At 38.9% G+C, this 27,687-nt stretch overlaps 3 protein-coding genes across 16 annotated transcripts in view; all 3 read left to right on the forward strand.

Moving 5' to 3' along the window:
* Positions 1-37: 37 nt before the first annotated feature.
* TLR1 (toll like receptor 1) overlaps positions 38-27,687 on the forward strand; it is a 55,732-nt gene continuing 28,082 nt past the window's right edge. For 3 of the 10 annotated variants that reach the window (XM_082390513.1, XM_082390512.1, XM_082390525.1), the window contains exon 1: positions 38-145. The gene's annotated coding sequence lies outside the window, so the exon portion shown is untranslated. Of the gene's footprint in view, positions 146-9,410; positions 9,472-27,687 lie in introns of those variants that run through there. The other 7 variants (XM_082390527.1, XM_082390519.1, XM_082390526.1 and 4 more) reach the window with 6 other exon arrangements.
* On the forward strand, positions 44-25,802 carry TLR6 (toll like receptor 6). 5 transcript variants are annotated; one of them, XM_082390509.1, is made up of 3 exons: positions 92-145; positions 11,105-11,140; positions 22,833-25,802. In XM_082390509.1, exon 3 carries the CDS (start codon positions 22,902-22,904, stop codon positions 25,293-25,295), a length of 2,394 nt encoding a protein of 797 aa, XP_082246635.1. In that variant the 5' UTR covers positions 92-145; positions 11,105-11,140; positions 22,833-22,901; the 3' UTR covers positions 25,296-25,802. The 5 variants fall into 5 exon arrangements, 4 of the variants coding, with proteins under 4 accessions (XP_082246634.1, XP_082246635.1, XP_082246637.1 ...); XM_082390511.1 differs by lacking the exon at positions 92-145 and adding an exon at positions 9,370-9,471; XR_014244099.1 differs by lacking the exons at positions 92-145; positions 11,105-11,140 and adding an exon at positions 9,395-9,471 and having other exon boundaries at positions 22,833-25,492; positions 25,602-25,802.
* TLR10 (toll like receptor 10) overlaps positions 9,439-27,687 on the forward strand; it is a 54,960-nt gene continuing 36,711 nt past the window's right edge. Inside the window, exon 1 of the mRNA XM_082390507.1 lies at positions 9,439-9,471. The gene's annotated coding sequence lies outside the window, so the exon portion shown is untranslated. The remainder of the gene's footprint in view (positions 9,472-27,687) is intronic.

Raw genomic sequence — 27,687 nt, forward strand, 5'->3', positions numbered from 1 at the left:
CGACAGCGCCCCGCCCCCCCGTGACCCCGCCCCCGCCCAGAGCGCGGCGGAAGCCCCGGGCACCTCCTTCCTCAGGCTGCGGGGGTCGCGGCCGCGCTTCCGACCAACCTTGGGGAACTTGGCTTTTCCGGCTTTGTGCCTCCGGGTGAGCTGGAGGGGCGCCCACCCCCACCCAGGGCGGGACTCGGGGTTCTCCGGATCCCTTTCCTTCCTTTAAAAGCGCCCAGGAAACCCCGCAGTTTCACCGAGAAGGGGCCGCTCAAGTTCAGTAAGAGTTTGCGATCCCCTGGTGGTGCTTTAAACAGCTTTGTCTTACCCTGTTTGTGGGAGTGTAATTTGATTTAAAACCAATCAACCGAATAAAAATACTTTCTAGAAGGTCAGTTTAGAAATGTGGATCAAAATTCAAATGTATTAGCTTTGGCCCAGGAATCCCACATCTGCGAATTGTACTAAGTAAACAGTCAAATGTGCAAATATGTATGTCCAAGGATGTTTATTGTGGTTGTTTATGCCGGGGAAAATAACGCGGAAATAATCTGTCCCCCAGTAAAAAGACTGGTGAAGTAAACTATGGTAACTTCAAACAATCGGATATGCTGTAGTCATTAATTATAACTGTACGTCCAATTTGTTGATATGGAAGGAAGGCGGGCCATAGCCGAATATTAAGTTGAGAGCAAGGGAAGCTTACAAAAGTGTATATATAGTATAAACCTATTCTTGTGAATATGTATATGTATTGTAATTTTTTGTATAAAGTTTAGGGAAAATTTAATTTTAAAAACAGTGATTCTTTCTGAGTTCTGCCATTGTGAGTGTTAGCAAATTGTATTCCAGGTGTGACAGGTGTGTTTTGGTGTACCACAGACACAAACACCATTGCCTGTGACTTCTGTGCCTGCCTAGGGCATAGCAAATACCTTTGCCACACCTGTCCCTCCTTGCCCTGCTGAAAGGCAACAACCCAATCAGGCATTCCTCCCCTTGTTTTTAAATTTAAATTTAAAGTTAAATTTTATATTGGAGTACAGTTGATTAACAATGTTGTGTTAGTTTCAGTTGTGCATATACATGTATCTATTCTTTTTCAAATTGTTTTCCCATTTAGGTTATTACAGAATATTGAGCAGAGTTCCCTGTGCTATACAGTAGGTCCTTGATGGTTATCTATTTTAAATATAGCAGTGTGTACATGTCAATTCCAAACTCCTAATCTATCTCCCACCACTCTTCCCCCTGGTAACCATAAGTTCGTTCTCTAAGTCTGTGAGTCTGTTTCTGTTTTGTAAATAACTTCACTTGTATCATTTTTTTTTAAGATTCCATATATAAGTGATATCATATTTGTCTTTCTCTTACTTCACTTAGTATGATAATCTCCAGGTCCATCCATGTTGCTGCAAATGGCATTATTTCATTCTTTTTAATGGCTGAGTAATATTCCATTGTATATATGTACCACATCTTCTTTATGCATTCATCTGTTGATGGGCATTTGGGTTGTTTCCATGTCTTGGCTCTTGCAAATAATGTTGCTATGAACATTGGGGTGCATGTATTTTTTTTGAATTAGAGTTTTCTATGGATATATGCAAAGGAATGGGATTGTGGGATCATATGGTAACTCTATTTTTAGTTTTTTAAGGAACCTCCATACTGTTTTCCATAGTGGCTGCACCAATTTACATTCCCACTAACAGTCTAGAAGGGTTCCCTTTTATCCACACCCTCTCAAGCATTTATTATCTTTAGATTTTTAACACCATTCTGACTGGTGTGAGGTGATATCTCATTGTAGTTTTGATTTGCATTTCTCTAATAATTAGTGATGTTGAGCATCTTTTCATGTGCCTCTTGGTCATCTGTATGTCTTCTTTGGAGAAATGTCTATTTAGGTCTTCTGCTAATTTTTTGACTGGGTTGTTTGTTTTTTTGATATTGAGGCACATGAGCTGTTTGTAAATTTTGGAGACTAGTCGCTTGTTGGTTGTATCATTTGCACATATTTTCTCCCATTCTGTGGGTTGTCTTTTCGTTTTGTTTATGGTTTCCTTTGCTGTGCAAAAGCTTTTGAGTTTAACTAGTTCCCATTTGTTTATTTTTGTTTTTATTTCCATTACTCTAGGAGATGGCTTGAAAAAGATATAGCTGCGATTTATGTCAAAGAGTGTTCTGCCTATGTTTTCCTCTAAGAGTTTTATAGTATCTGGCCTTACATTTAGGTCTTTAATCCATTTTGAGTTTATTTTTGTGTACGGTGTTAAGGAATGTTCTAATTTCTTTTTTTATTTTACATGTAGCTGTTCAGTTTTCCCAGCACCATTTATTGAAGAGACTGTCTTTCCTCCATTGTATAGTCTTACCTCCTTTGTTGTAGATTAATTGGCCATAAGTGAGTGGGTTTATTTATGGGCTTTCTATCCTGTTCCATTGATGTATATTTCTGTTTTTGTGCCAGTACCATACTGTTTTGATGACTGTAGCTTTGTAGTATAGTCTGAAGTCAGGGAGCCTGATTCCTCCAGCTCCGTTTTTCTTTCTCAAAATTGCTTTGGCTATTCAGGGCCTTTTGTGTCTCCATACAAATTTTAAGATTTTTTTGTTCCAGATCTGTGAAAAATGCCATTGGTAATTTGATAGGGATAACACTGAATCTGTAGATTGCCGTGGATAGTATAGTCATTTTGACAATATTGATTCTTCCAATCAATGGTATATACAACATGGTATATCTTTCTATCTGTTTGTGTCATCTTCGATTTCTTTCATCAGTTTTATAGTTTTAGGAGTACCGGTCTTTTGTCTCCTTAGATAGGTTTATCCAGTTTTCTTTTCTCCTTTGACCCAAACTGTACCTTTACAATAAAAGACTATCAATCAAGCAACAGGTTTTGTTGCCAACTGCTAATTATGCCCTTTTACTCAAATGTTGCTGCTTCAAGCCCACCCGGCTTATTTCAAAATTTTAATTTTTGGCAATGTAAGCAATTTTTATTTAAAAACCTCAGGAGTAGTTAAAATATATAGAAAACTAGAGAATAATATTGAGACAGGCTGGGACCTGGGACCTGGGACCCTTTACTGCACTGCTTGCACCTGGACACATGTCTCCTCAAGCAACAGAATACAAAGAAACTATGAGGGACTAAAGACAGCTGCATGCATGTGCAGTTGGGGCAAAACATGAACAATAAGATACAAAAAAGCCGAAACCCAACTGCCACTTCTGAAGTGCCAGGAGCAAAAGCAGGGTCCTGAGCATGATCCCTGCATGCAGCACCACCAAGGGGGTGGGCAAATGACCTAAGCCACCCTCCAGCCCAACGCACCAATCTGCCCTTACCCTCACCCCATTTAAGGGACCGGCTCACCCACCTTGGGGATCGAGCAAGGGCACCTGTTACTTGTTTTCAATCCCTCGTGCTGCAGCACGAGTCCCCATAAAGCCTTGCCTGAATTCCTCGTCTGGCCTCTTAGCAATTTCTATTGATTAAAGAGTCCAAGAACCCAGGTTGGGAACAATATGACAAATACTTATGTGTGTGAAGAAAAGTAGAGAATGGTATGACAATATGTAGATTTAACAAATTTTATTTTTTGCCACATTTATTTTAGAACCTTCTTTTAAAAAGAAAAAAGTTACAGATATGTTTGAAACCCTGTTCCTCCTAGTCTCCACCTTCTCCGGAGGTAACGGTAACGAGTGTCCTGAGGTGGTTGTGCATCCTTCCCACGCGTAGTTCTATTACATTTGACTGCACATATCCTCATTCATCAACACTATATAAAATTGTTTTTCAGTATTTTAAAATGTTATAAATAACATCCTGTACACTTGCTTACTCAATATTATATTTTTGAGAAACATTCATATTCATACATGTAGCTCCAGTACATGCATTTTTAAGTCTTCATGGGATTCCACTGTATGAATGTGCCACAATTTATCCATTCCCCACACAATGGACATTTAGTGTGTTTCATGTTTCACTATTACATGTTTTTACATGTGCTGAATGCCAGTATAGTGCTATCTACTATATTGCATATAGAGCTGCAATGGTCAACTTTGTATATGTTTTCTTGTATCCCAGGCTAGAAATGGAATAGCCAGTTTACCGTCACTAGATATTATGAAATCGTTCTACACTGTGGTCCCAACCATTCATTAAACAAAAATTTTTTGAGAGTGCGCTATGTACCTAAAACTGATCTAGGTACTAGGGATGAAATAAGGAGCAGAGCAAAGTCCTGCCCTCCAAGAACTTATATTCTGTCACAAGGCAGATAGACCCTAACTAGGTAATGTGCCAGGTGGTGGAATAAAGCAGAATATGGAGTCTATAGGGTCTAGGGAATGATGGGCGGGAGCAACTGTGGTCAGGGAAGGCCCTGCAGATAAAGCGGCACTTCAGTGTAGACTTTAAGGAAGTGAGGGAGTGAACGACGGTGATATCTGGGGACAGTTTCAGGCAGGGGGAATGGCAGGAGCAGTGTGGGAGCATGCTTGGTGCGCTCACAGAATGGTAAGATGGCCAGTGTGGCTGGAGCAGAGGGAGGATGGGGCAGAGTGGAAGGAGGTGAGGCCACAGAGGCACTGAAGACTGAGAGATGGGGCAGACCAGGCAGTGCCTTGCAAACCATGGTAGGGATTTGGCTTATGCTTTGAGCAGCAAGGGAATCCTTACAGCTTTTGAGTAGGAGTGTGCCATGATTTTAATTGGGTTGGGATGGGGTTGGGGGGGTGGGTGGAGGGAAAGGTAGAGCCAGATAGACCAATTAGGAGTCCACCGCAGTTATCGATGTGAGGGAGTTGATGGTTTGGCCACGTGGGAGTGGTGGAGGGCATGAGAGCGGTTTTGCTTGTGGATTTGCTCATGGATTGGATGTGGAGTTTGAGCAAAAGAAAGAAGTCTCAAATTACTCCAAGGAATTTAGCCTGCAAGAATAGAAGTATCATTTACTGAGATGAGGAAGGATGCAAAAGGGACAGGTTTGGGGTTTGAGGCAGATGGTGGATGGACCTAGAGATTATCATACTAAGTGAAGTAAGTTAGAAAGAGAAAGACAGATACCATATGATATCACTTACATGTGTCATCTAAAATATGATACAAATGAACTTATTTATGAAACAGAAACAGACTCACAGACAGAGAAAACAAATTTATGTTACCAAAGGGGAAAGGGGGTGGGGGAGGGATAAATTAGGAGTTTGGGATTAGCAGATACAAACTACTTATATAAAATAGGTAAACAACAAGTCCTACTGTATAGCACAGGGAACTGTATTCATTATCCTGTAATAAACCATAATGGAAAAGAATATGAAAAAGAATATATATATATAGAGGGGGGGGTTTGAGAAGATGGGAGGAGAATAATTGGAGATAGTGAGTAAAACAACTTTTTCAAGGATTTCTGGTGTAAAGAGGAGCAGAGAGGAAGAGGTTGTGGGTTCAGAGGAGGGTTTTGTTTTTTACTATGAGAGAAATTGTAGCATTATATGCTAATTGGAATCATACATTAGAGCAAAAAAATGATGATGCAACGTAGAGAGGATAACTCCAAAGGGATTTCCTTGAGTAGATAAGCAGGAGTGAGGTTCAGTGCTTAATGGGGACGAATTGGCTCGACACAGAGAGTTCATTCAGGAGAACAGAGGAAAGCACAGATAGAACAGGGACAAGTAGGCGCTAGTAGAACTTTGGAGGGAAGATGTGGAAATGCTCTTCTGGCTGCATTTATTTTCTTCCTGAAAAATGAAGCATCAGCAGCTGAAAGTGAGGAAGGAAAGGAGGTTTTGGAAGCATAAGAGGAGGATGTGTAAGACAGTGAGAGTGAATGGGCTAGGGAAGGGGAGCAAAAAGGATAGTAGGATCGCTTCTCTCTCTTGAGGTTGGGACCCAGTCATGAATTTCAAGTGAGACAGTCAGCACGGGTGTGTATTTTCTCCAACTGTGTTCAGCTGGTCAGGCTCAATATAGTCCAGTGGCGAGTTGGATTTAACCTGGGTTGAGGAGAAAGGAGTAAGGTAGCTGAGGGTGAATTCAGAGAGATGATTAAAAGGGTGGACCATGATCTTTCAGTCCAGTGCAGTGGGACTGGGGAATTGTTGGCATCCGAGAGAAAGAGTTAGAGGCGCCAGTTGAAAAGCGGGATGCTGGCAAGAGAGGTTATGGAGAGAGCACAGCCATTGGTAATAATAATATGTAGGATACAATAAGGGAATGCATGGCTGAGGTAGGTTTCAGGACAAGCTCATTAGAAGAGAGAATATCAAAGAACTAAGAAGCCAGGGGAATGAAAGAATGTCTACATAGCTCCTGAAATCGCTAGAGTTATGACAGCGGTGGTGTTGGACTCAGACAGTGAATGGTGCAAAAATACTCAATGAATGAGGGAGTGATGGGCCTGTGGATGACTGCAACCAGGAGGGGTAGGTTTCAAGGGTTGGAGGGAAGAACAGTGATCTGGAAGTAGCAGTGAGAGTCAGGGAAACCTATATCACCTCCAGGCCCTGAGGTGTGAGGAAAAGAGGGACCACTGGAGACCACTAGGGACCACTAGAGGGCGCGGTGTTCAGGATGGTGTTTAGGTCTCAGGGCGCCCTGATCCTCACTGGGTTGGAGTGGAATCACCTGAAGAGCTTTCAAAATAATACTGATGTCTGGCCCCATCCTGGACTATTTAAGTCAGAATCTCTGGACATGTATAAGAGGTCCTGTTTCCTCACATTGTGACCAACACTTGGTATCATTAGATGTTTTAATTTTTGTCCATCCCAGGGGTGTACAATGGTGTCTCCTGGTTGTCTTAATGTTATCCTGTTATCCATTTGATTATATCCTTTGCTTATTCCTACTCCCCCCCATTGGGTTTGTTAGCCATTTTATTAGTGATTTGTAGGAATTCTTTATATATTTCAGATATTAATCCTTTTGTGGTTATATGTGTTACAAGTATCTTCTGGAATGTGTTTTGTTTTTTCTTTTTAATTCAGCAGAAGATTTTGGTTTTAATATTAATATTTAATATCTAAGTTATCAATTTCATTTCTAGGGGTTTGTATATTTTATGATGCTGATCATTTTTATATAACTTGTTTCAAAGCTGTTGGTAGGCAATTGATATTTTTTAATTGATTTTCCAGGGAAAGAGAAGTTTTTTTAAAGAACAAAAATCATTAAAGTAATGTCTTGCTTCTGTTTGTATGGAGACAGTATATTTGCTGGCTTTAGACTATTTTACTTACCCCACTATAATGCTATTTTATTTTTTAAAAATAAAAGTAATGCATGTACATAGTAAAAAAAAAATCAAACAGGACAAAAGAGCATAAAATGATGAGTAAAAATATCTCCCTCCCTTGGTTCTTCGGCTCACAGTTTCTTAAGTATCCCCTCAGAAAAAAAGACTTTTATGCAGATATCAGCACAAGTATGTAGACCCTTGTGTTAGATGCCTGTGGCTGCCATAACAAATTCCCACAAATCAGGTGGCTTAAAACAAGAGAAACTTATTCTCTTACACTTTTGGAGGCCGGAAGTCCAAAATCAAGGTGCTGGCAGGGCTGCCAGCTACTGGTGAGTCCAGGCATTCCTTGGCTTGTGGCTGCAGAATTCCGATCTCTGTCTCTGTTTTCACCTGGCCTGTTCCTTTCTCTGTGTGTGTGTGTGTGTGTCTCTCCTCTGTGTGTGCCTTACTCCTGGCAAGAAGATAACCTGTGCAGATGTCTGAGGGACCGGATTTTATGCAAATGCTGAAACACTCTCCATACTCTTCTGCCCTTTGCTTTTCTTCATTTAATAGTCTTTCCACCTCAGCAGAAAAAATGTGAGGCTTGCATAGAATTCTAAAACTCCTTACTATAATGACTTGTCTTCTATGGAAATCACAGACACTTTTTATTTATTATCTTCCCCAAAAAGTCACAAGCACTCCCATTTTGTGGATGAATAAATGGAGTCTTTGACGTTAAGCCACTTGCCCAAGGCCATACAGCTAGGACATGGCATTTGGAGGACTTCTGCCCAGCACTGTCTGTTTGTTTGTTCCACTGCCATGCCATCTTGCACATTACCTGATTTTTGTGGGTTTTGTCATCTCCTTAAAGACATTTCTCAGAATTCTAACAGCCTCAACAAGAATAGCCTCTTTGTTCCCAAAAACCAGCATTATTATGCAATACCCTAATGAGCGTTTGTGACCAAATGCTCATAAACATTTTGTCACTGTGTGATGTGACCAAATCTGCAGCGATGTATGTGTGCTTATTTCTTAAAGACTTTGGCTCAGTGTTGTTTGAAATTCCCTCAAACCCATAGCTGGTTCCTTTCTCCTCTGCCTGTTTCACAAAGCTGGCTTCCCAGGGTCACAGGCACCCAGTCCACTCCAGCCATCTCTGCTCATTCAGCAGAGATCCAGCCACTCCTTGTTGACCCTCCCCAGGCCTGTGAAGGCTTCCCGTTATGTTTGATGAGTAAGAATGAATAGTAAGAAGTTGGCCTTTCCTTCCACCTGAAAGCAGAAGTGATTCTAACCCTGATGTCCAAATTTGTCGTGGGTCAGACTGTACAGTCTTAACTTGTTTTTTTAACGATGAAATAATGCCAAACAGTGGGATTAGTTATAGAATGATTATTTAACTCATATGTTCAGTTCTTTACAGAACCTCAGTTAAGGGAAAGTCTTGGGAACAGGGTATCCTGGCTGCCTGAAGTATCTGGTTAATCAGACATCCTCTTTTTGTATCATCAACCTTTGTTGATATTGTTCTAAAATTATTCTAAATGGCCTTTAGAAAATTGATTTTTAATTAGTCTTGCAGGATCTCAGTGGTATTTATTATTTTAGAATTAAAAATGAAAACATCTAACAATACCAAATGTTGGTCAGAACATGGAGAAACAGGATGTAATTTCCCCCAGGTGTGGTAACTACTAAACTTTCCTTAAAAGTTGATTTTTTGAAAACCAGTTCTTGAACCTAAGTTCATTTTATTTTAAGGTATCCCGTCCAGATAAAATAATGCTTCAAAGCTGATTGATCATGGTAGTTGCAATTTTATTGGAAATATTAAAAATGGTGATAAAACAGGCAAAGTTCAATAACTTTCCATTGTGGTGACAATTTAACATTCAGGCTGAAAACTTTTACACATAAATATCACCTTAGAAAAACATTTTTCTTCACACTGAAATTGTCATAAGCTGCGTGATCATATGAATTAAAAAATTTGATTACTGTTTTAATCTGTAGCCCAGAAAAAGCTACTGACCACATGCTTTGCTCAGGGCCTTTGAAGGGGAAATTCATGTGCAGGGGTAATTCCAGTAATGTCCGACAGATGGCGCAAACCGTTTTTATGGTATTGCTTTACTTGAACTAAGGACTCGCATTTTGTCAAGCACTTATTTTTCCGTGCGTTTAGAAGTTACTTTCTCTTCTTCTGAGAAAGAAATCTTGGTAAGTAAGAAGCCTTTTGTGGCTTTTTCAAATTATGGAATAATTACTTCAGATAAGCAAGAAAATGCTAACGATTGTATAGGAAATAGGTAAAGTTTCTTTTAAGTTTTTGCAAAATGATTTTAAGGTTTGTTTTTTTTTTAAAATGTTGCAAGCGTTCTTCTTATTATACAAGAAAGATAAAGATATAGCTATCTTGAAAGATATAAAAATAACTAGCACTTGTCATAGTTAAGGAAAAAACTAACTGATGTTATTTCTTTCTTCTGTTTTTGTCTACTACATTTTTTTTCACCTTTCCCTAGTTCCTTGTTTTCAGTAAGGTTTACAGTAGTTTGTGCCGCTGATATGGCACCTATCACATGTTATGTATTTTTACCACAGACATGAGTGTTTGATCCTTCCTGTCACATGGTTCTATAATTGTTTATTTGTGTCTGTCACTAATTTATAAGCTTTTGAAAGCAGGGCTTATGCCTGTGCTATTCGTATTTATATCCACAGCACTGGACGTCTGGGGCAGTTTTGGCACATAGTACACTCTGAATAAACATTTATTAAATGGAGGAAGTGGCAGGGACTGGCTCAGAACTTGCCTTATTCAACCTTCTCACCTAAACTTTGAAAAATAAAACAGTATTTCTCTTGCATATTTGTTTATTTGATTATGGAATTGCACGTTTTTCCAGTCTTTCCTGTTTCGTAGTTTTTATTTTCATAGATCCTATACATCATTTTATTTCTTGATATAGAGCTTCTTCCATCTGTCTCCCCCACCCACACCTTTCATTTGATGCATTAAAGAAAAAAACAAAACAAAACACCTTTTACCTTTTATCTCTTCCACTTCCTTTAAAAAAAAAAGTTGTGACCTCTGTAATCTTCCGCTCTCTCGTCTCCCTTTTCCCCCCTCCATATTTTTTTTTTTTCTTAAATAGAGAAGCTCCTGGCTTAAATGTAAACACTAGGAAACGCTTGAGGATATAAATGATCGGGGAGGAATATTTGTGTTTTGGAAGCAGGGTGATATACAGGAAGCTGATCAACTTTCCCACGTAGTGGCTGAGTTTCAGTCCCCTGAACACAGACACCATCCAGAGACCTCTGAGTGGGTTCTCATTCACGGATGTCAATCATCTATCACGTGGAAGAAGTTCTCCCTCTCTCTCTCTCCGCACAAATGCAAGTGTATTATATTTCTTTAAATATAGAATACTTTTATATTAGCTATATTTCCAGACAAGCCTTTCAACTTATAAAAGATGTTCAAAATTAGAAATTTTGGAAATATAAATTCATCTGAGTTAGAGATCTAGAGATAACCACTGTTAGCATTTTGTATACATCTTTCCATTCTTTTTTTCCCCTAGGCTTTGTGTACATGTCAGTTTTTAATCATATTTAACAGAACTAGAGTCCTACTGCACACACGATTTTGTATTCTTTTGTTCACTTAACATTATATCGTAGAAATTTTTTTTCCAAAGTGCAGTATTTGAGGCTGCATGCTATTCCACGGTATGGGTGTACCATAACTGATTAAACAATTTTCTCTACTAGTCATTATGATTTTTTTCAATTTTTCATCTTCATGAGCAACCTCATAGTAATATTTTTATGTGTATTCCTTTAGAAGAAAATTCTGAGAAGTGGAATTGCTAAAATAAGGGTAAGCATATTTTTAAGGAATTTATACATGGGACCAAATTGCCTTTCACAAAGGTTGTACTAATTTTTCATTCCTGCCAGCAGTAAGTGAGAGTTCTTATTTTAGTCCCACCTGCTAACACTGGGTACTATATTTTTGAATTTTCCCAATTTGGTAGGTGAAAATAATCATGCCTTTTAAAAAATATTTAAGAAAAAAATTCCCATTTGATTCACTTTATCTTTTTATACTTAAATATCTTAAATTATAGGCGTGCTAATGATTCATCTCTAAATGCTTCATTCTGTATTTCTAAAAAAAGTACATTTTCCTAACATAGCCAAATAACATTATCAAAAATTAACATTTATTTCTTAATAGAATCTAATACCTGGTCCCTCTTAAAATCCTTTCTCCCCTTGTTACTCAAGTAACGTTTACAGCAGGTCTGTCTAAGTTGAGATTCAGTCCAATACCACAAGTTTCATTTAGATGTTATACACTATTTTGATTTAATATGATTTTTGTGTGACTGGACGTTATTCATATTATTGACTATTGATTTTGGGGGGATAAATTTTCTGAGCAAATCACGTGATCTACTTAATTTTAAATGTCCAAAATTTGAAAAATATAGGTAACAACTAAAAGGAAAATAACCCCTCCCCTTAAAATTTTACCAGGTAGAGATCATCACTGTTAATATCTTGGTATGTATCTTATTAATTTTTCCATATGCATGTGTACATATTAACTGCTGCACATTTTATAAATAAGCTACTTTTTGTCACATATATATAGTGAGCAATACTCCATGGAATTAGATTTTCATTATTTTAAAGGCCACACAGTAATATTTAATTATATGGAGATACCATAATTTATTTGAACAACCTGCTATTTTTGGACAGATTTCTTTTTAAAAAAATATTTTTGTACTGGCCCCTTTATTGTACTCTTTTACTGGTTCTAACAGTTTTTTAATTACTTCTCTTGGATTTTCCACATTGACAATAACATAATCTAAAAATAATGATAATTTTATTTCCTCCATTCCAATATTTCTGTCTCTCATTTTCACCCCTTACTTACAATGGCTAGAACTTCTAAAACAGTGTTAAATTATAGTGGGCATCCTTGATATTGACTTTCATGGAAATGCTTTGAGGGTGGGATATTGGTTTAAGTCAGATACTTGATATATTCTTTATCAAGTTTTAAAAGTATCTTTTAAATGTATACTTTAATTAACATGTTTTTAGTCAAAGATGAATGCTGAATTTTATCAAGTGAATTTTTAACATCTATGGAGATGCTCTTCTGTGTTTTTTTTTTCCTTTTATCCATTGCTGTGTTATTGTCATAGATTTGCTAATAATAAGTCATGCTTAAAATCCCAGAAACATCCGAATTAATCACTATGTATTATCCCTTCAGCACAGAGCAAGATTGATTAGGGTTTCTTCAATCTGATCTTCTCCCTACTACCAAATAGTTGGAATTTATCTCTTTTACTTATATTTTAATAATATACATATACATACTCTTAGTTTTATAATACACATACTTAAACTTATATTTTTCTAACAGAATCTTCAGTTAATTGGTATCTATAGCTTCTTCTCAGTCAGGCAAGGATCTTTACATGCTTTCAGTCCGCTCTGTCCCTCTCCCTCCACTATCCACTAACTAACTCCCTTGTTATCATTGGCAATTTAAATTCCAGATTGTTATTAAAATTTTTGTCATCAATCCTTATTGGGACTTAGCAATAAATTTTCTACTTTCTTTGCAAAGTATTCCTTCTTGATTCCCAATTTTTTTTTTTTTGAGTCAGTTTCTTTTTCAGAGGATAGAGTCTATCCTTTAGTAATTCATACAGTGGATCTGTCTTCCACATCTTTTAGCATTTCTTTCATATATTTAATCTCTTTGGCCTCTTGGACTCTATTTTGGGAAAATTCCTCTTCTTGGTCTTCTATCTCACTTATTCTCACATCAGCAGTGCTACTCCGCAGTCCAACTCATCCAGTGAGTTTTCCATTTCAGTTATTAAGTTTTTAATTTTCATGATTCCTACTCAATTCTTTTTTAGAATCTTACCTCTCTGAGGATATCTATCTATTAAAATGCCTATTCTGCTCTTTTATCTCTGTCTCCTTGGGTGTTAATGTCTGTTGTATCTTGAGTTTGGTTCCTTTCTATCACAGTGTTTGCTTTGTAAAAGTGTCATGCTTCTTGTTTGTGCAACTCAAATTGTGCTTGAGGCTCCATGTAAAACTGCTTGTTGATCTGTTTTCACAGCCTGCTTGTTGGAAGGGTAGACCAAACTAGTCTGTATTAATTCTATATTGCTGCTGTAACAAATTACCACAAACTTAGTGGCTTAAAAAACACACTTTATCATCTTACAGTTCCATAGGCTAGTAGTCCAACATAGGTCTTGTTGGGTTTAAGGTGTTGGTAAGGCTGCATTGCTTCTGGAGCCTCTATGGGAGAATCCACTTACTTGCCTTTCTGAGCTTCTAGAGGCTGCTTGTGTACCTTGGCTCATGGCCCTCTTCCTCAAGAAAGGTCACGTCCTTCTCATATCACATCACTCTGACCTCTTCTGCCTCCCTTTTCCACTTTTAAGGATACTTTGATTACATTGGGCCCACCTGAGTAACTTTTAAGGTCAGCTGATTAGCAATCTTAATTCTACCTGCAACTTTTAATCCCTTTTTCCATGTAACAGCATATTTACAAGTTCTGAGATTAGGAAGTGGACATCTCTGGGAGGCTACTGTTCTGTCTATGGTAGTCCAATCTGCTTGTGGATTTCAGAGACTTCTTTTGGTTTCAGTTCCCCTAAAGACTTCCCTTTCTGCTTTGAAGTGTGTGTGTGTGTGTGTGTGTGTGTGTGTGTGTGTATTTCATCATTTTGGGGATTTAGGGCAAGAGGCGGTGGCTAGCGCATGTGCATATCACCCTGTTGACTCTCATCATTTTTTTTTTTAACTTTTGTGTTTATTTATTTATTTATTTATTTATTTATTTATTTATGGCTGTGTTGGGTCGTCGTTTCTGTGTGAGGGCTTTCTCTAGTTGTGGCAAGTGGGGACCACTCTTCATCGCGGTGCGCGGGCCTCTCACTATCGCGGCCTCTCTTGTTGCGGAGCACAGGCTCCAGACGCGCAGGCTCAGTAGTTGTGGCTCACGGGCCCAGCTGCTCCGTGGCATGTGGGATCCTCCCAGACCAGGGCTCAAACCCGTATTGCCTGCATTGGCAGGCAGATTCTCAACCACTGCGCCACCAGGGAAGCCCTCTCATCATTTTTAATGTTTATAATTGAAAATGTGATTTTCTTGATCCAGAACATATTTAGAACATTTTTAAAAGTGATCTTAAAAGTTTATTTTGTAGTCAGAAATATGACTTCATGAATTTCTGCTTTGGGGTATTTGTTTTAAAATGTATTTGACCTAAGAAACAATTTTAGCAAATGTTCCATGAACCCTGGCACTTAGATATAAAATATTCTCTTTTTGTAGGGTCAAAGTTTATGTCTCTATTAAATCCTTTATTAATTATTTTATTCAAACCCTCCATATATGTTTATTTTTTGCTACTTGATCTAACTGTGACCCAGAGAAATATATTACTTTCATTATCAATGTCTCCTTATGTTTTCAGCATTGTTACTTTGTAAATTTTGATGCAATGTTATTCATTGCATAGGTGTTCTTATCTGTTGTGTTTTCATTGTGAGCTATTTGTTTTAACCAGTATTAAACAGTAGCGTCTCTTATTCTCATTGCCCAATTCTCTGATACTTTGACCTAATGGAGTATTTTACATACAAACTGCAATTTCTGATGAATACACTTGCTAAAGTTCTTATCTCTGCCCCATTTACAAGTATTGTTGTAGGTCTTACACCACTCAGAATGAAATGTACCCCCTCAAATCCCTCCTTACCTCTTGCCCAGTTCTTTTTATTTTCCAGCGTTATTGAGATATAATTGGCATACAACACTGTGTAAGTCTAAGGTCTACAGTGTGACAATTTGATACATATATATTGCAGAATGATTACCACAATAAGGTTAGTTATTCACATCCATCACACACACCTTTGTGTGTGTGTGTGGTAATAATATGTATGATCTACTCTCTTAGCAATTTTCAAGTATATTATACATTATTGTTAACTGTAGTCCTCAGGTTGCATATTGGATCCCTAGAACCCATTCGCCTTACATCTGGAAGCTTGTAGCCTTTGACTAACATCTCCCCATTTCCTCTGTTTCCTGGCCACTACCTTTCTACTCTCTGTTCTATGAGTTTGGCTTTTTTAGATCCCACATATAAGTGAGATTATACAGTATTTGTCTTTCTCTGTCTGACTTACTTTCACTTAGCATAATGCCCTCAAGTTCCATTCATGTTGTCACAAATGGCAGTATTTCCTTCTTTTTATGGGTGGATAATATTCCACTGTATGTCTGCACCACATTTTCTTTACCCATTCACCCGCTGATAGACACTTAGGTTGTTTCCATGTCTTGGCTATTGGGAATAATGCTGGAATGAACATGGGGGTGCACTATCTTTGAGATAGTTATTTCATTTCCTTCAGATACATACCCATAAGTGGGATTGCTAGATCACATGGTAGTTCTATTTTTGATTTTTTGAGGGATCTCCATACTGTTTTCCATAGTGGCTGCACCAATTTACATTCCCACCAACAGTGCACAAGGGTTCCCTTTTCTCCACATCCTTGCCAACATTTGTTATCTCTTGTCTTTTTGAGAATAGCCATTCTAACAGGTGTGAGGTGATATCTCATTGTGATTTTGATTTACATTTCCCTGATGATTAGTGATGTTGTGCATTTCTTCATGTACCTGTTGGCCATCTGTATATCTTCTTTGGAAAAACTGTCTATTTAGGTCTTCTGCCCATTTTTAAATAAAATTATTTAAGTTTTTGTTTTGTTTTCACTATTGAGTTGTATGAGTTCCTTACATATTTTGGATATTAACCCCTTACCAGATAAAATGGTTTATATTTTCTCCTATTCTGTTGGTTGATTTTTCATTTTGTTGATTGTTTCTGTTGCTGTGCAGAAGATTTTTAGTTTGATGTAGCTCCATTTATTTATTTTTGCATTTGTTGCTTATGTTTTTGGTGTCAGATCCAAAAAAAATCATTTCCAAGACCACAGTCAGGGAGCTTTTCTCCTACTTGTTTTTCTAGGAGTTTTATGGTTTCAGATCTTACAGTTAAGTCTTTAATCCATTTGGAGTAAATTTTTGTGAGTGGGGTAAGACAGGGGTTCAATTGCATTCTTTTGCATGTGCTTATCCACTTTTCCAAACACCATTTATTGGAGAGACAGCCCTTTCTGCATTGAGTCTTCTTGACTCTCTTGCCAAATATTAGTTGACCATATATGTGTGAGCTTAGTTCTCAGCTCTTGATTTTGTTCCATTTGTCTGTGTGTCTGTTTTTATGCTAAATTTATACTGTTTTGATTACTATAGCTTTGTAATATGGTTTGAAACCAGGAAGTGTGATGCCTCCAGCTTTGCTCTGTCTCAGGCTTATTTTGGCTAGTCAGGGTCTTTTGTGGCTCCATATGAATTTTAGGATTTTTTTTTCATTTCTGTGGAAAATGCCTTTGGAATTTGTTAGGGATTGCATTGAATCTATAGATGGCTTTGGGTGGTGTGGACATTTTAACAATATTAAGTCTTCTAATCCATGAACATGGCATATCTTTCCATTTATTTGTGTCTTCTTCAATTTCTTTCATCAATTCCTTATAGTTTTCAGTGTAGAGGTCTTTCACCTCCTTGGTTAAATTTATTCTTAAGTATTTTATTATTTTTCTTGCATTTGTAAATGGGATTGTTTTCTTTATTTCTTTTTCATATAGTTTTTTGTTAGCACATAGAAACACAGCTAATTTTGTATGTTGGTTTTGTATCCTGAAACTTACTGAATTTGTTTATTCTAACAGTTTTTTGGTGGAATCTTTAGGATTCTCTACATATAAAATCATATCATTTGCAAACAGAGATAATTTTACTTCTTCTTTTCCAATTTGGACACCTTTATTTCTTTTTCTTGCCTAATTGCTCTGGCTAGGACTTTCAGTACTGTGTTGAATAGGAGTGGTGATAGTGCTTCTTGCTCAGTTCTTACCTGATAATGTCCATCACTGACTAGGTGTAGAAATCTTGGAGAGCTGGGGGGTGGTGGTCTTCAGAGGGAAAACTCAGTATTCTGACCCATTAACATCAGTAGCATTGGGGTAAAAGAAATGCTACTTAATTGCCTGGTTGTTACTTATCCTTGGTGTTTGAATCAGAGACAAACAGGTAGAGGGACAAAATTCTTTCCTACCTTTCAGAAGGGAATCTGTTTTCCTGAAACAAAGCTTGAGTATGCCAGGTTTTCCTTAATACAGCTCCAGATATTTCTTCATGAGTGTAAATGCTTTTGGATCCGGCCATTAATTTTCCATCCCTCTTTGGTTTTGGTGGCAAGGTGGGTTTTTGAGAGTTTCTGTGTTTTCTGGGTGTTTTGATGGGCAGTTGGGAAATGCTGTATTGGAGGAGCCGGGAGGGACTTTTAACTACTATATGCCATTTTGTAATGAAATTTCCCCAACCCAGAAGAGTTTTTACTCTTCCAAAGTATGACTAATTGAAACTATTCATCTCTTAACTATTTTGCTGTTTCCAGTATGCCCTCAAGTGATGAACAGTGGATCCTTTTGTTAATAAAACTGAACAACAACAAGTAGTCAAAATCTGTTCTCAATTATTCCTGCTACACAGGACCCTGTTGCCTGCTCTTGTCCCCTGGGGCCTCCTAGATGCTTTTTTGTGGAGATCAGATCCTAAGTAGGGTTGAGCAAGCCTCGAAGTTCTAGCCCTTTGTCTTGGTAAGCAGATATTGAGTCCGTGGGTGCATACACCTGCCTCCTCCCCTCAGTCAGGTAATCTTTTCTCATTCACTCAGCATCATTGTCATGAGAGGCAATGTCTTGTAATCCATTGTAGTACAGTGAGACTTTCTGGGCTCTGGGAAGACTTTTGTCTTACATGCAGCAGCTTTATCCTGACGTGCCTTCCGATTTCTTCAGTGCACTTTTTAATATTTCTCCATCTTCTCCAGTTTTATCAGTTTGTCAACTGTAGGAACTTGATGATTTCAGATTATCAAGTGCCGAATCCTGCCTCTCTGAATTTGTTGCTTCTGGTCTAATGTGAATGGGAAAAACATATTTCCATGTTTATGGGAATTGTGTCCAAAAATGAGATCCTGCAACTAAAAAAAAATCCTGTGACTGGAAAGAGCAGAGTATATGTGTTATCTCAACGGACCCTTGCCAGTCTGTGAAGCACTTCTAACCTCTGCCTATAGGTGGTTCCAGGCAGATGTGGTGTGGACACTCCAATGTAGGTGCAGGAGGCTGCCCTGTGGCCATCACAGCTGCCACTGCTGCTCTCAGGATGCTGCTGAGGGAATTAGGTGGCTGTGGAGCCTGGTGTGTCCTGGCCAGCTTTTGTTCCCTGCTGGGGCTCATAGATGTTCTTCTGTGCAGATCAGAGCTGGAGTGGCATAGACTCACGAATGTGTGTCTGAATTTCTGGGACTGGCTTCTTGCTTGACCTTTTGCACAATTTTATTTTCACCCCTTTGTCTCAGTCACAAGCATGATGTCTGTGGGCTGGTGAATCTGCTTCCACCTCGCAGCTAGTCATCAATGCCTGGCTTGGCCTGTATTAATCATATGTTCTCATATGGCTCCATGAACGGTAATATCCTCTCTTACAGCCCAGCTACAGCTGGTTTTGTTGAGGTCCAATTCATGGAGGTAAAGAGTATAAGTAGTTCTTCCTTGTAACACAAACTTGGCCTCATTCCTATCTTCATCTACCCTCACAAGAGGATTTATCCCCTGTCATATGCCATAGAGATTTAGCCATCAAGCTACAGGGAGATGGGCCTTCCAACCAGGCCTCAGGGACTTGTCAACCACCTTCCTCCCCATCCTTTTCATCTCATGTTGTTTTAGCCAAATTGAGTTGAGGATCTGAAGGTCTAGCCTACTGCTGGCGTGGTTCTGCAATGCCCACCAGGAGGACCTCTCAGGCTCATCTCAACATTCAGACGCACAAGCCCTAATAGGCCACACTTGGTCCCAGTTTACTCAGGAAGATACAGGAGAGGAAATAGAGCTCAGGTTTCCTTCTTGGTATTTATAGTTCATACGCAGTCCTTTCGGCCTGGATGCTATTTACCGTTCAATGGTCATTTTTTTTAAAATAAATTTATTTATTTGTTTTTGTTTTTGGCTGTGTTGGGTCTTTGTTGCTGTGCACGGGCTTTCTCTAGTTGTGGTGAGCTGGGCTACTCTTTGTTGTGGTGCGTGGGCTTCTCATTGCGGTGGCTTCTCTTATTGTGGAGCACGGGCTCTAGGCGCGTGGGCTTTGGTAGTTGTGGCTCGCGGGCCCTAGAGCACAGGCTCAGTAGTTGTGGCGCACGGGCTTAGTTGCTCCACGGCATGTGGGATCTTCCCAGACAAGGGATCGAACCCATGTTCCCTGCATTTGCAGGCGGATTCTTAACCACTGCGCCACCAGGGAAGCCCCTCAATGGTCATTTTTATCATAAGTGATTCTTCCTGATAACACAGCTGACATTCTCCCTGTATCAGGTTTCCAGAAAAGAGTTAGATCAGATTAGTCCATGGAGAAGGAGAGAAATGAGTTTGTTAACCCTTCACCCATGAGGGGTCACTGGTTGCAGCAGATGGCTGAGCGTAGTACCAAACTGAATACTGGTGTAGACTCTTGAGAATATCTTGTAGTTTTTGGCAGTAGCTCCTTGCGTACCCTTTTGTACAATTTTAGATGATCAAACTGACTGACTGGTAAACATTTTGAGGGGATAAGAGGATTGCCCTTTGAAAGAGCAATAAAGTATGCTGAGTCCAATGAAAAGAGACCATAGTCATGTAGTTAGCTTTTAAGACAGTTGATTTAAAGTCTTTGTCTAGCAAGTCAATGCCTGTGCTTCCTCGGGGACCATTTCTATTGACTTTTCTTCTCCTTTTTTTTTTTTTAAATAGACTTTATTTTTTAGAGCAGTTTTCGGTTTACAGAAAATTTGAGTAAATGGGCCGGAGAGTTCCCATATACTCCCTTTCCACTGCACACAATTTTCCTTATTATAACATTTTGCATTAGTGTGGTATATGTGTTATAATTGATGAACCAATATTGCTATATTATTAACTAAAGTCTATACTTTACATTAGGATTCAGTCTTTGTGTTGCATAGTTCTATAAGTTTGACAAATGCATAAGGTCATATATCCACCATTACAATATCACATGGAATAGTTTCAGTGCCCTAAAAGTCCTCTATACTCTGCCTATTCATCCCCTACTCCCCCAGCCTCTGTCAACCACTGATCTTTAATGTCTCTTTAGTTTTGCCTTTTCCAGAATGTCAGAGAGTTGGAATCATACAGTTGGTAGCCTTTTCTGATTGGCTTCCTCACTTAGCAATCTGCATTTTGGTTCCTCCATGGCTTGACAGCTCATTTCTTTTTATTGCTGAATAATAATCCATTGGATGGATGTACCACAGCTTGTTTATCTTTTTACCTATTGAAAGACATCTTGTTGCTTTCAGTTTGGGGCTGTTATGAATAAAGCTTCTATCAACATCCACATGCAGGTTTTTGTGTAGACATAGATTTTCAGTTCATTTGGGTAAATATCTAGGAGTGTGATTGCTGGCTTATATGGTAAGACTGTTTAGCTATGTAAGAAACTGTCAGACTGTCTTCCAAAATATCTGTACCATTTTGAATTTCAATAATGAATGAAAGTCCCAGTTGCTCCATATCCTCACCAACATTTGATGTTGTTTCAGGATTGATTGGCCACTCTAACAGGTATGTAGTAGTTCCTCGTTGTTTTAATTTGCAATTCCCTAATGACACATGGTATTGAGTATCTTCTCATGTCGTTATTTGCCATTTGTATATCTTCTTTGGCGAAATATCTGTTCAGATCTTTTGCCCATTTTTAAATTGTGTTGTTTATTTTCCTGTTGAGCTTGAGTTCTTCATTTATTTTGGATACAAGTTCTTTAACAGATATGTGCTTTGCAAATATTTTCTCCCAGTCTGTGGCTTGTCTCTTCATTTTCTTAATTGCAAAGCAGAAAATTTTAATTTTAATGAAGTCCAACTTAACATTTTTTTCTTTCATGGATTGTACTTTTGATGTTGTGTCTAAAAGTCATTGCCAAATTCAAGATCACCTAGATTTTCTCCTATACTAACCTCTAGAAGTTTTATAGTTTTGTATTTTACATTTAGGTCTATGGTCCAATTTGAGCTAGACCTTCTTTTTTTTTTTTTTTTTTTGCATGTGGAATGTCTAGTTCTTCCAGCACTATTTGTTAAAAAGACTATCTTTTCTTCACTGAATTGTCTTTGCTCCTTTGTAAAGGATCAGTTGACTGTATTTGGATGGGTTTATTTTTGAGCTCACTATGCTGGACAGTTGATCTATCTGTCCATTCTTTCACCAATACCACACTGTCTTGATTGCTGTAGCTTTATGTAAGACTTGAAGTTGGGTAGCGTCAATTCTCTAACTTTGTTCTTTTAATTTTTTTTCCTATGAATGAACAATACTTTTTTATTTCTCTGCATGCCTCATAGTTCTTTTGCTTCAGTCGGACATTTTGAATATGATAACGTGGTAACTCTGGAAATATTAGGATGTGGTAACTCAGATTCTTCTCTTTCCCAGCGTTTGTTGTTGCTGCTTGCTGTGGGGTGTGGTTGTTTATTTGTTTAGTGATGTTTCTAAACTATTTTTGTAAAGACTGTATTCCTTCTTGTGTGTGGCCATTGAATTCTCTGTTCCATTGGCTTAGTGGTCAGCTAGTGATTTGACAGAGATTTTCTTAAACATCTGGAGAAAAAAAACAAAACAAAACAAAACAAAAAACACCTGATCTTTGCAGATTGGCTCTGTGTTGAAGCATTTCTTCAGTGCTTATCCAGGCTGTTTACAACTCTGCCTTAGCTTTTACTTTCTGCTTGCACGGAGCCTAAAAGCCAACCAGAGGTGAATGTTTAGGATTTTCTCAGGTCTTCTCTAAGCATGCATCCAGCCCTGGGCATGTGTATGGCCTCTAGATTACCTGGGATACATGGAGCTTTCCAGAGCCTTTTTTCTCCCATGTATCTCCTTTCCCAGCTTCCTTCTTCTCTGGCTTTTTGGTGTGTCTGCTGCCTGCCCCATCTCTTATCCCTTGCTCCAGGTGGCTGTGGCTAGTGTTCGTGCCTTTAAAGGTTTTCGAAACACTGTCCAGGAGGCTGCTGCAGCCCTGGGAAAGTTCTGAGTTGGATGGGATGAAACAAAGGCACGCTCCTGAGTGGATCCCTCAGAGAGCCACCAGACAGGTTAGAACACACAACCACAATTCTTTGATAACAAGGTCTGTATTGCCTTTCCTGGCACAAGCAACTTGTATAACTGGAAAAAATAACACATTAAATTATGGGGACAGAAATGATTCTGATAATGAATGAAGAACTCACTGAGATTTTGTGTTTAGTAAGCTGAGGTTTGAGAGCAATCATCCGATCTTTATACATCTTAACGTATATTATACTTCTAGAATTTGGATTCATATCAAGATGTTCTGAAGAATAGCAACAACCCTCTAGGGGATAGCCACTTCAACATCATGACCAAAGACAAAGAATCTGCTGTCAGAAACCTTCATTTTGTTTACATCCTGACATTAGTATTTGGAACCATAATCCAGTTCTCTGATGAAAGTGAATTTGTGGTGGACATGTCAAAAATAGGCCTTATTCATGTTCCCAAAGACCTGTCACCAAAAACCGAAGTCTTAGATATGTCTCAAAACTACGTATCTGAGCTTCACCTCTCTGACATCGGCTTTCTCTCAGGGCTGAAAGTTTTGAGACTTTCCCATAATAGAATCCAGTGCCTTGATATTAGTATTTTCAAGTTCAACCAGGATTTGGAATATTTGGATTTATCTCACAATCGGTTGCAGAAGATATCCTGTCATCCGATCACTACAAGTCTCAAGCATTTAGACCTCTCATTCAATGACTTTGATACCCTGCCCATCTGTAAGGAATTTGGCAGCTTGACTCAACTGAATTTCTTAGGATTAAGTGCTACAAAGTTACAGCAATTAGATCTACTACCAATTGCTCACTTGCACCTAAGTTGCGTCCTTCTGGATTTGGAAGGTTATTTTGTGAAAGAAAATGAGAAAGAAAGTCTTCAAATTCTGAATACAAAGGAACTTCACCTTGTTTTTCACCCAAATAGCTTCTTCTCTGTCCAAGTTAACATATCAGTGAATAGTTTAGGGTGGTTACAACTGACTAATATTAAATTGAATGATGACAACTGTCAAGTTTTAACTAAATTTTTATCAGAACTCACTAGAGGGCCAACCTTACTGAATTTTACCCTAAACCATATGGAAACAACTTGGAAATGTTTGGTTGGAGTTTTTCAATTCCTTTGGCCCAAACCTGTAGAATATCTCAATATTTACAATTTAACAATAGTTGAAAGCATCAATGAAGAAGTTTTTACTTATCATGAAACAACATTGAAAGCACTGAATATAGAACATGTTATAAACAGAGTTTTTATTTTTTCACAGACAGCATTATACACAGTGTTTTCTGAGATGACTATTACGATGTTAACCATATCAGACACACCTTTTGTACACATGCTTTGTCCTCAGAAACCAAGCACATTTACGTTTTTGAACTTCACCCAGAATATTTTCACAGATAGTGTTTTTCAAAATTGCCACACTTTAACTAGATTGGAGACACTTATTCTACAAAAGAATGAATTAAAAGACCTTTTCAAAGTAGGTCTCATGACTAAGGATATGCTGTCTTTGGAAATACTGGATGTTAGCTGGAATTCTTTGGAATATGATAGACATGATGGAAATTGCACTTGGGTTGGGAGTATAGTGGTGTTAAATTTATCTTCAAATATACTTACTGACTCTGTTTTCAGATGTTTACCTCCCAGGGTCAAGGTTCTTGATCTCCACAATAACAGAATAAGGAGCATCCCTAAAGATGTCACCAGTCTAGAAACTTTGCAAGAACTCAATGTTGCTTCCAATTCTTTAGCCCACCTTCCTGGATGTGGTACCTTTAGCAGCCTTTCCATACTGATCATTGACTATAATTCAGTCTCCAACCCGTCAGCTGATTTCTTCCAGAGCTGTCAGGAGATTAGGTCCCTAAAAGCAGGGAACAATCCATTCCAATGTACATGTGAGTTAAGAGACTTTATCCAAAGCATAGGCCAAGTATCAAGTGAAGTGGTAGAGGGTTGGCCTGATTCTTATAAGTGTGATTATCCAGAAAGCTATAAGGGAACCCCACTAAAGGACTTCCGTGTATCTCAATTATCCTGCAACACAGCTCTGCTGATTGTCACCATTGGGGTCCCTGGGCTGGTGTTGGCTGTTACTGTGACTGTCCTCTGTATCTACTTGGATCTGCCCTGGTATCTCAGGATGGTGTGTCAGTGGACCCAGACCCGGCACAGGGCTAGGAATGTACCCTTAGAAGAACTCCAAAGAGCTCTCCAGTTCCATGCTTTTATTTCATACAGTGAACATGATTCTGCCTGGGTGAAGAATGAACTTGTACCTTGTCTAGAAAAAGAAGATATAAGAATTTGTCTCCATGAGAGAAACTTTGTTCCTGGCAAGAGCATCGTGGAAAATATTATAAACTGCATTGAGAAAAGTTACAAGTCCATCTTTGTTTTGTCTCCCAACTTTGTCCAGAGTGAGTGGTGCCATTATGAACTCTACTTTGCCCACCACAATCTCTTCCATGAAGGATCTAATAACTTAATCCTGATCTTGCTGGAACCCATTCCACAGAACAGCATTCCTGGCAAGTATCACAAGCTGAGGGCTCTCATGGCACAGAGAACTTATTTGGAATGGCCCAAGGAGAAGAGCAAACATGGACTTTTTTGGGCTAATATTAGAGCTGCTTTTAATCTTAAATTAACACTAGTCACTGAAAATGATGATGTGAAAGCTTGAAAAAATAAAAAGATCAGAAGTCCAACTTAAGAAACCATCATTAACTTGGATTCTGATGGACACTGTGCTTTCAATTTATTGTGGATGCTGCCTTCATTATCTCCATGCATTCAGGAAACACTTAATGACAACTGTGTTTCAGCTGAACTGGGAACCAGACTGGGGGCTGTGGTGGTGCTCAAACTTGCTGATGACAGGTAGCTCAGTCTCTTCTGGTTGAACCATTCTGTTTCAAATTGAAACAAGCTCTTTTGAGTAAATGCTCAGTCGTTCAAGGACCTTTCCCCTCTCTTCTCCTTTCCCCAGAGGATTTTGTGTGAGCACGAGTTTATGAGACTTCATGGCAGCAAGGAAAGAGTCAACCTCAGAACTGTATGCAGTGGTGCTTGGAGTGTCCTGTGGATCCTCATCGGCCTCTGGTCGGCTCTGTTATCCTGCTCTACTTTGGGGCTGGGGGAAAAATTAGACCAGCTATGGAAAATAAAGATACTATTTTTTTTCTTCACATCTGAGTAATAGTTTATAAAATGTTTGACTTTGCTACACAAATATGCAATTAATCAGTAGTGACTCATGGCATTGGTAGTCTATGTATATAAAGGGAAATAGAGTCTTAGTCATAGGCTGTTGAGGCCAGAGACATGATTTACTGGCTTGCCAAGGAAACTGAGAGCCAAATTTATTTGTAACCTATTGAATAGGAGTTATCTGGTTGTGTTAGAATTTTGGCGAATGCCTCAAAGCTGACAAAAGGCAGTAAATATCACCACATTTTAAACAGATATTAGACACAGCCAGGCTGGAATTACTAAAAAATAGCAGAAAGAGGTCAGTAACTATCAGTAACTATCAACTCATATTACTTATTTTCAGAAGACTGGCTTCAAAAGAGTGATTAGAGAGTCATTAAGTAGAGGTTCTAGACTTATGGGGAAATTGCTTTTGATTTCTCCCAAAGGCAACCGAGATGGGCTCTAAGCTTAGGAGAAGAGTAACCTCACATCCTACTCCCAGCCTGAAAGCTTGCAGAGTAACAGGAATGCACAGGTCCAGTGTGGCAGACAGAGTATGGAGTGAGAGCTCTTGGAAGAGCTGGATGAGTGTCACCTATTGGCAAACAATGCTTTGCAAATATAGGTGCTTGATAAATATTTGTTGAATGAATGGATGAGTGCTCCTCACCTGGAGAATTCAGGAGGTAAGAGGGTGGCTTGGGCAGCCCAAAATGGCAGGATGAGGAAAGAAAGGAAGCAGTGATTGCAACCTACTCTTCCATTATTTGGCATGGCAGAAGTGTTGTGGATTTCCTGTGGGCCATAATGACCATGGGAAGGGTAGCTGGGCTTGAGTTGTCATGATACGACTTTAGCTAATAGGGCAGCCTGTTGTGCAAAGGGACAATACTGCTAAGAGGCAAGGCGTTAGGGAGAAGAGGCGTATGACTTGGGGGGTCAGGGGGGTGCTGCAAGAGGTCAGCCAGAGAATGTGCCACTTGCATCAAAGAGCTGTGCAATGTGGGATCCCCCCAAGGCCTCTGAATGACCCACAGATGCATCCTGTGAAAGAGCCAACATTTGGACTCTGCCATAATCAGAGGCAGAGGCATGATGGCCTGCCTGCCTTATCCAATAGTTAATTGCAGGGAGACTTGCTCCTTTTTCTCTAATACTCTCTTCACTTGCAGTGGCCTGGGAACATCCAGAATATAGAGAAGGCAGAGAAGATGGAGGAGGAGTGATGATATTGACCGCACTCCTTCCTCGCTTCACTGCAAGAAAGGCCTGAGCCAGGGCCAAGCAGAATTTTGAATTAGGTGTGAGACTGATGTTAAACTGGACTGGCCTGGACATTTCAATGCCTGAAATAGGGGTGCAGTTACTAAAATGAGACTTGTCACTAAAATCTATGGGATTCAGGATTCAGGATAGATCCTGAATAGATCCTTATAGAGGGAGAGATTCAACAAAACTTGCTTGTAAAGTTATGGTTAGAGAGAAAAATAAAGCCCTTTCCTTCTGGACTTAGCTCATTCAATAAACTGGTTTCACAATTAATAGTTATAAAGAAATTAGCCTTAATGAAATTGTATTAGAGTCATCTTCTGTCTGCATTAGCCCTTCCTTCTCTTCAGGAGAGCACTTACTTTCTTCCACAGGCCCTCTCTCAAATGGTAAATTTTCTCTAGCCTCTGTTGGACTTGTTTCCTAAACTAAAAAATCCCCAAACCAACAAACAAAACCAAAACAGCAAACAACAACTGGGACTTCCCTGGTGGCGCAGTGGTTAAGAATCCGCCTGCAAATGCAGGGAACACAGGTTTGATTGCTGGTCTGGGAAAATCTCACATTCTGCGGAGCAACTAAGCCCGTGCACCACAACTACTGAGCCTGCG

This window comes from Balaenoptera borealis (genome assembly GCF_965194805.1).
Source record: "Balaenoptera borealis genome assembly, chromosome: 4".
NCBI classification, from domain to species: Eukaryota; Metazoa; Chordata; class Mammalia; order Artiodactyla; family Balaenopteridae; genus Balaenoptera; species Balaenoptera borealis.

What these genes read in the sequence shown, in the direction of transcription:
- TLR6 (XM_082390508.1), top strand. Translation starts at nt 22,902, where the DNA reads ATGACCAAAGACAAAGAATCTGCTGTCAGAAACCTTCATTTTGTTTAC.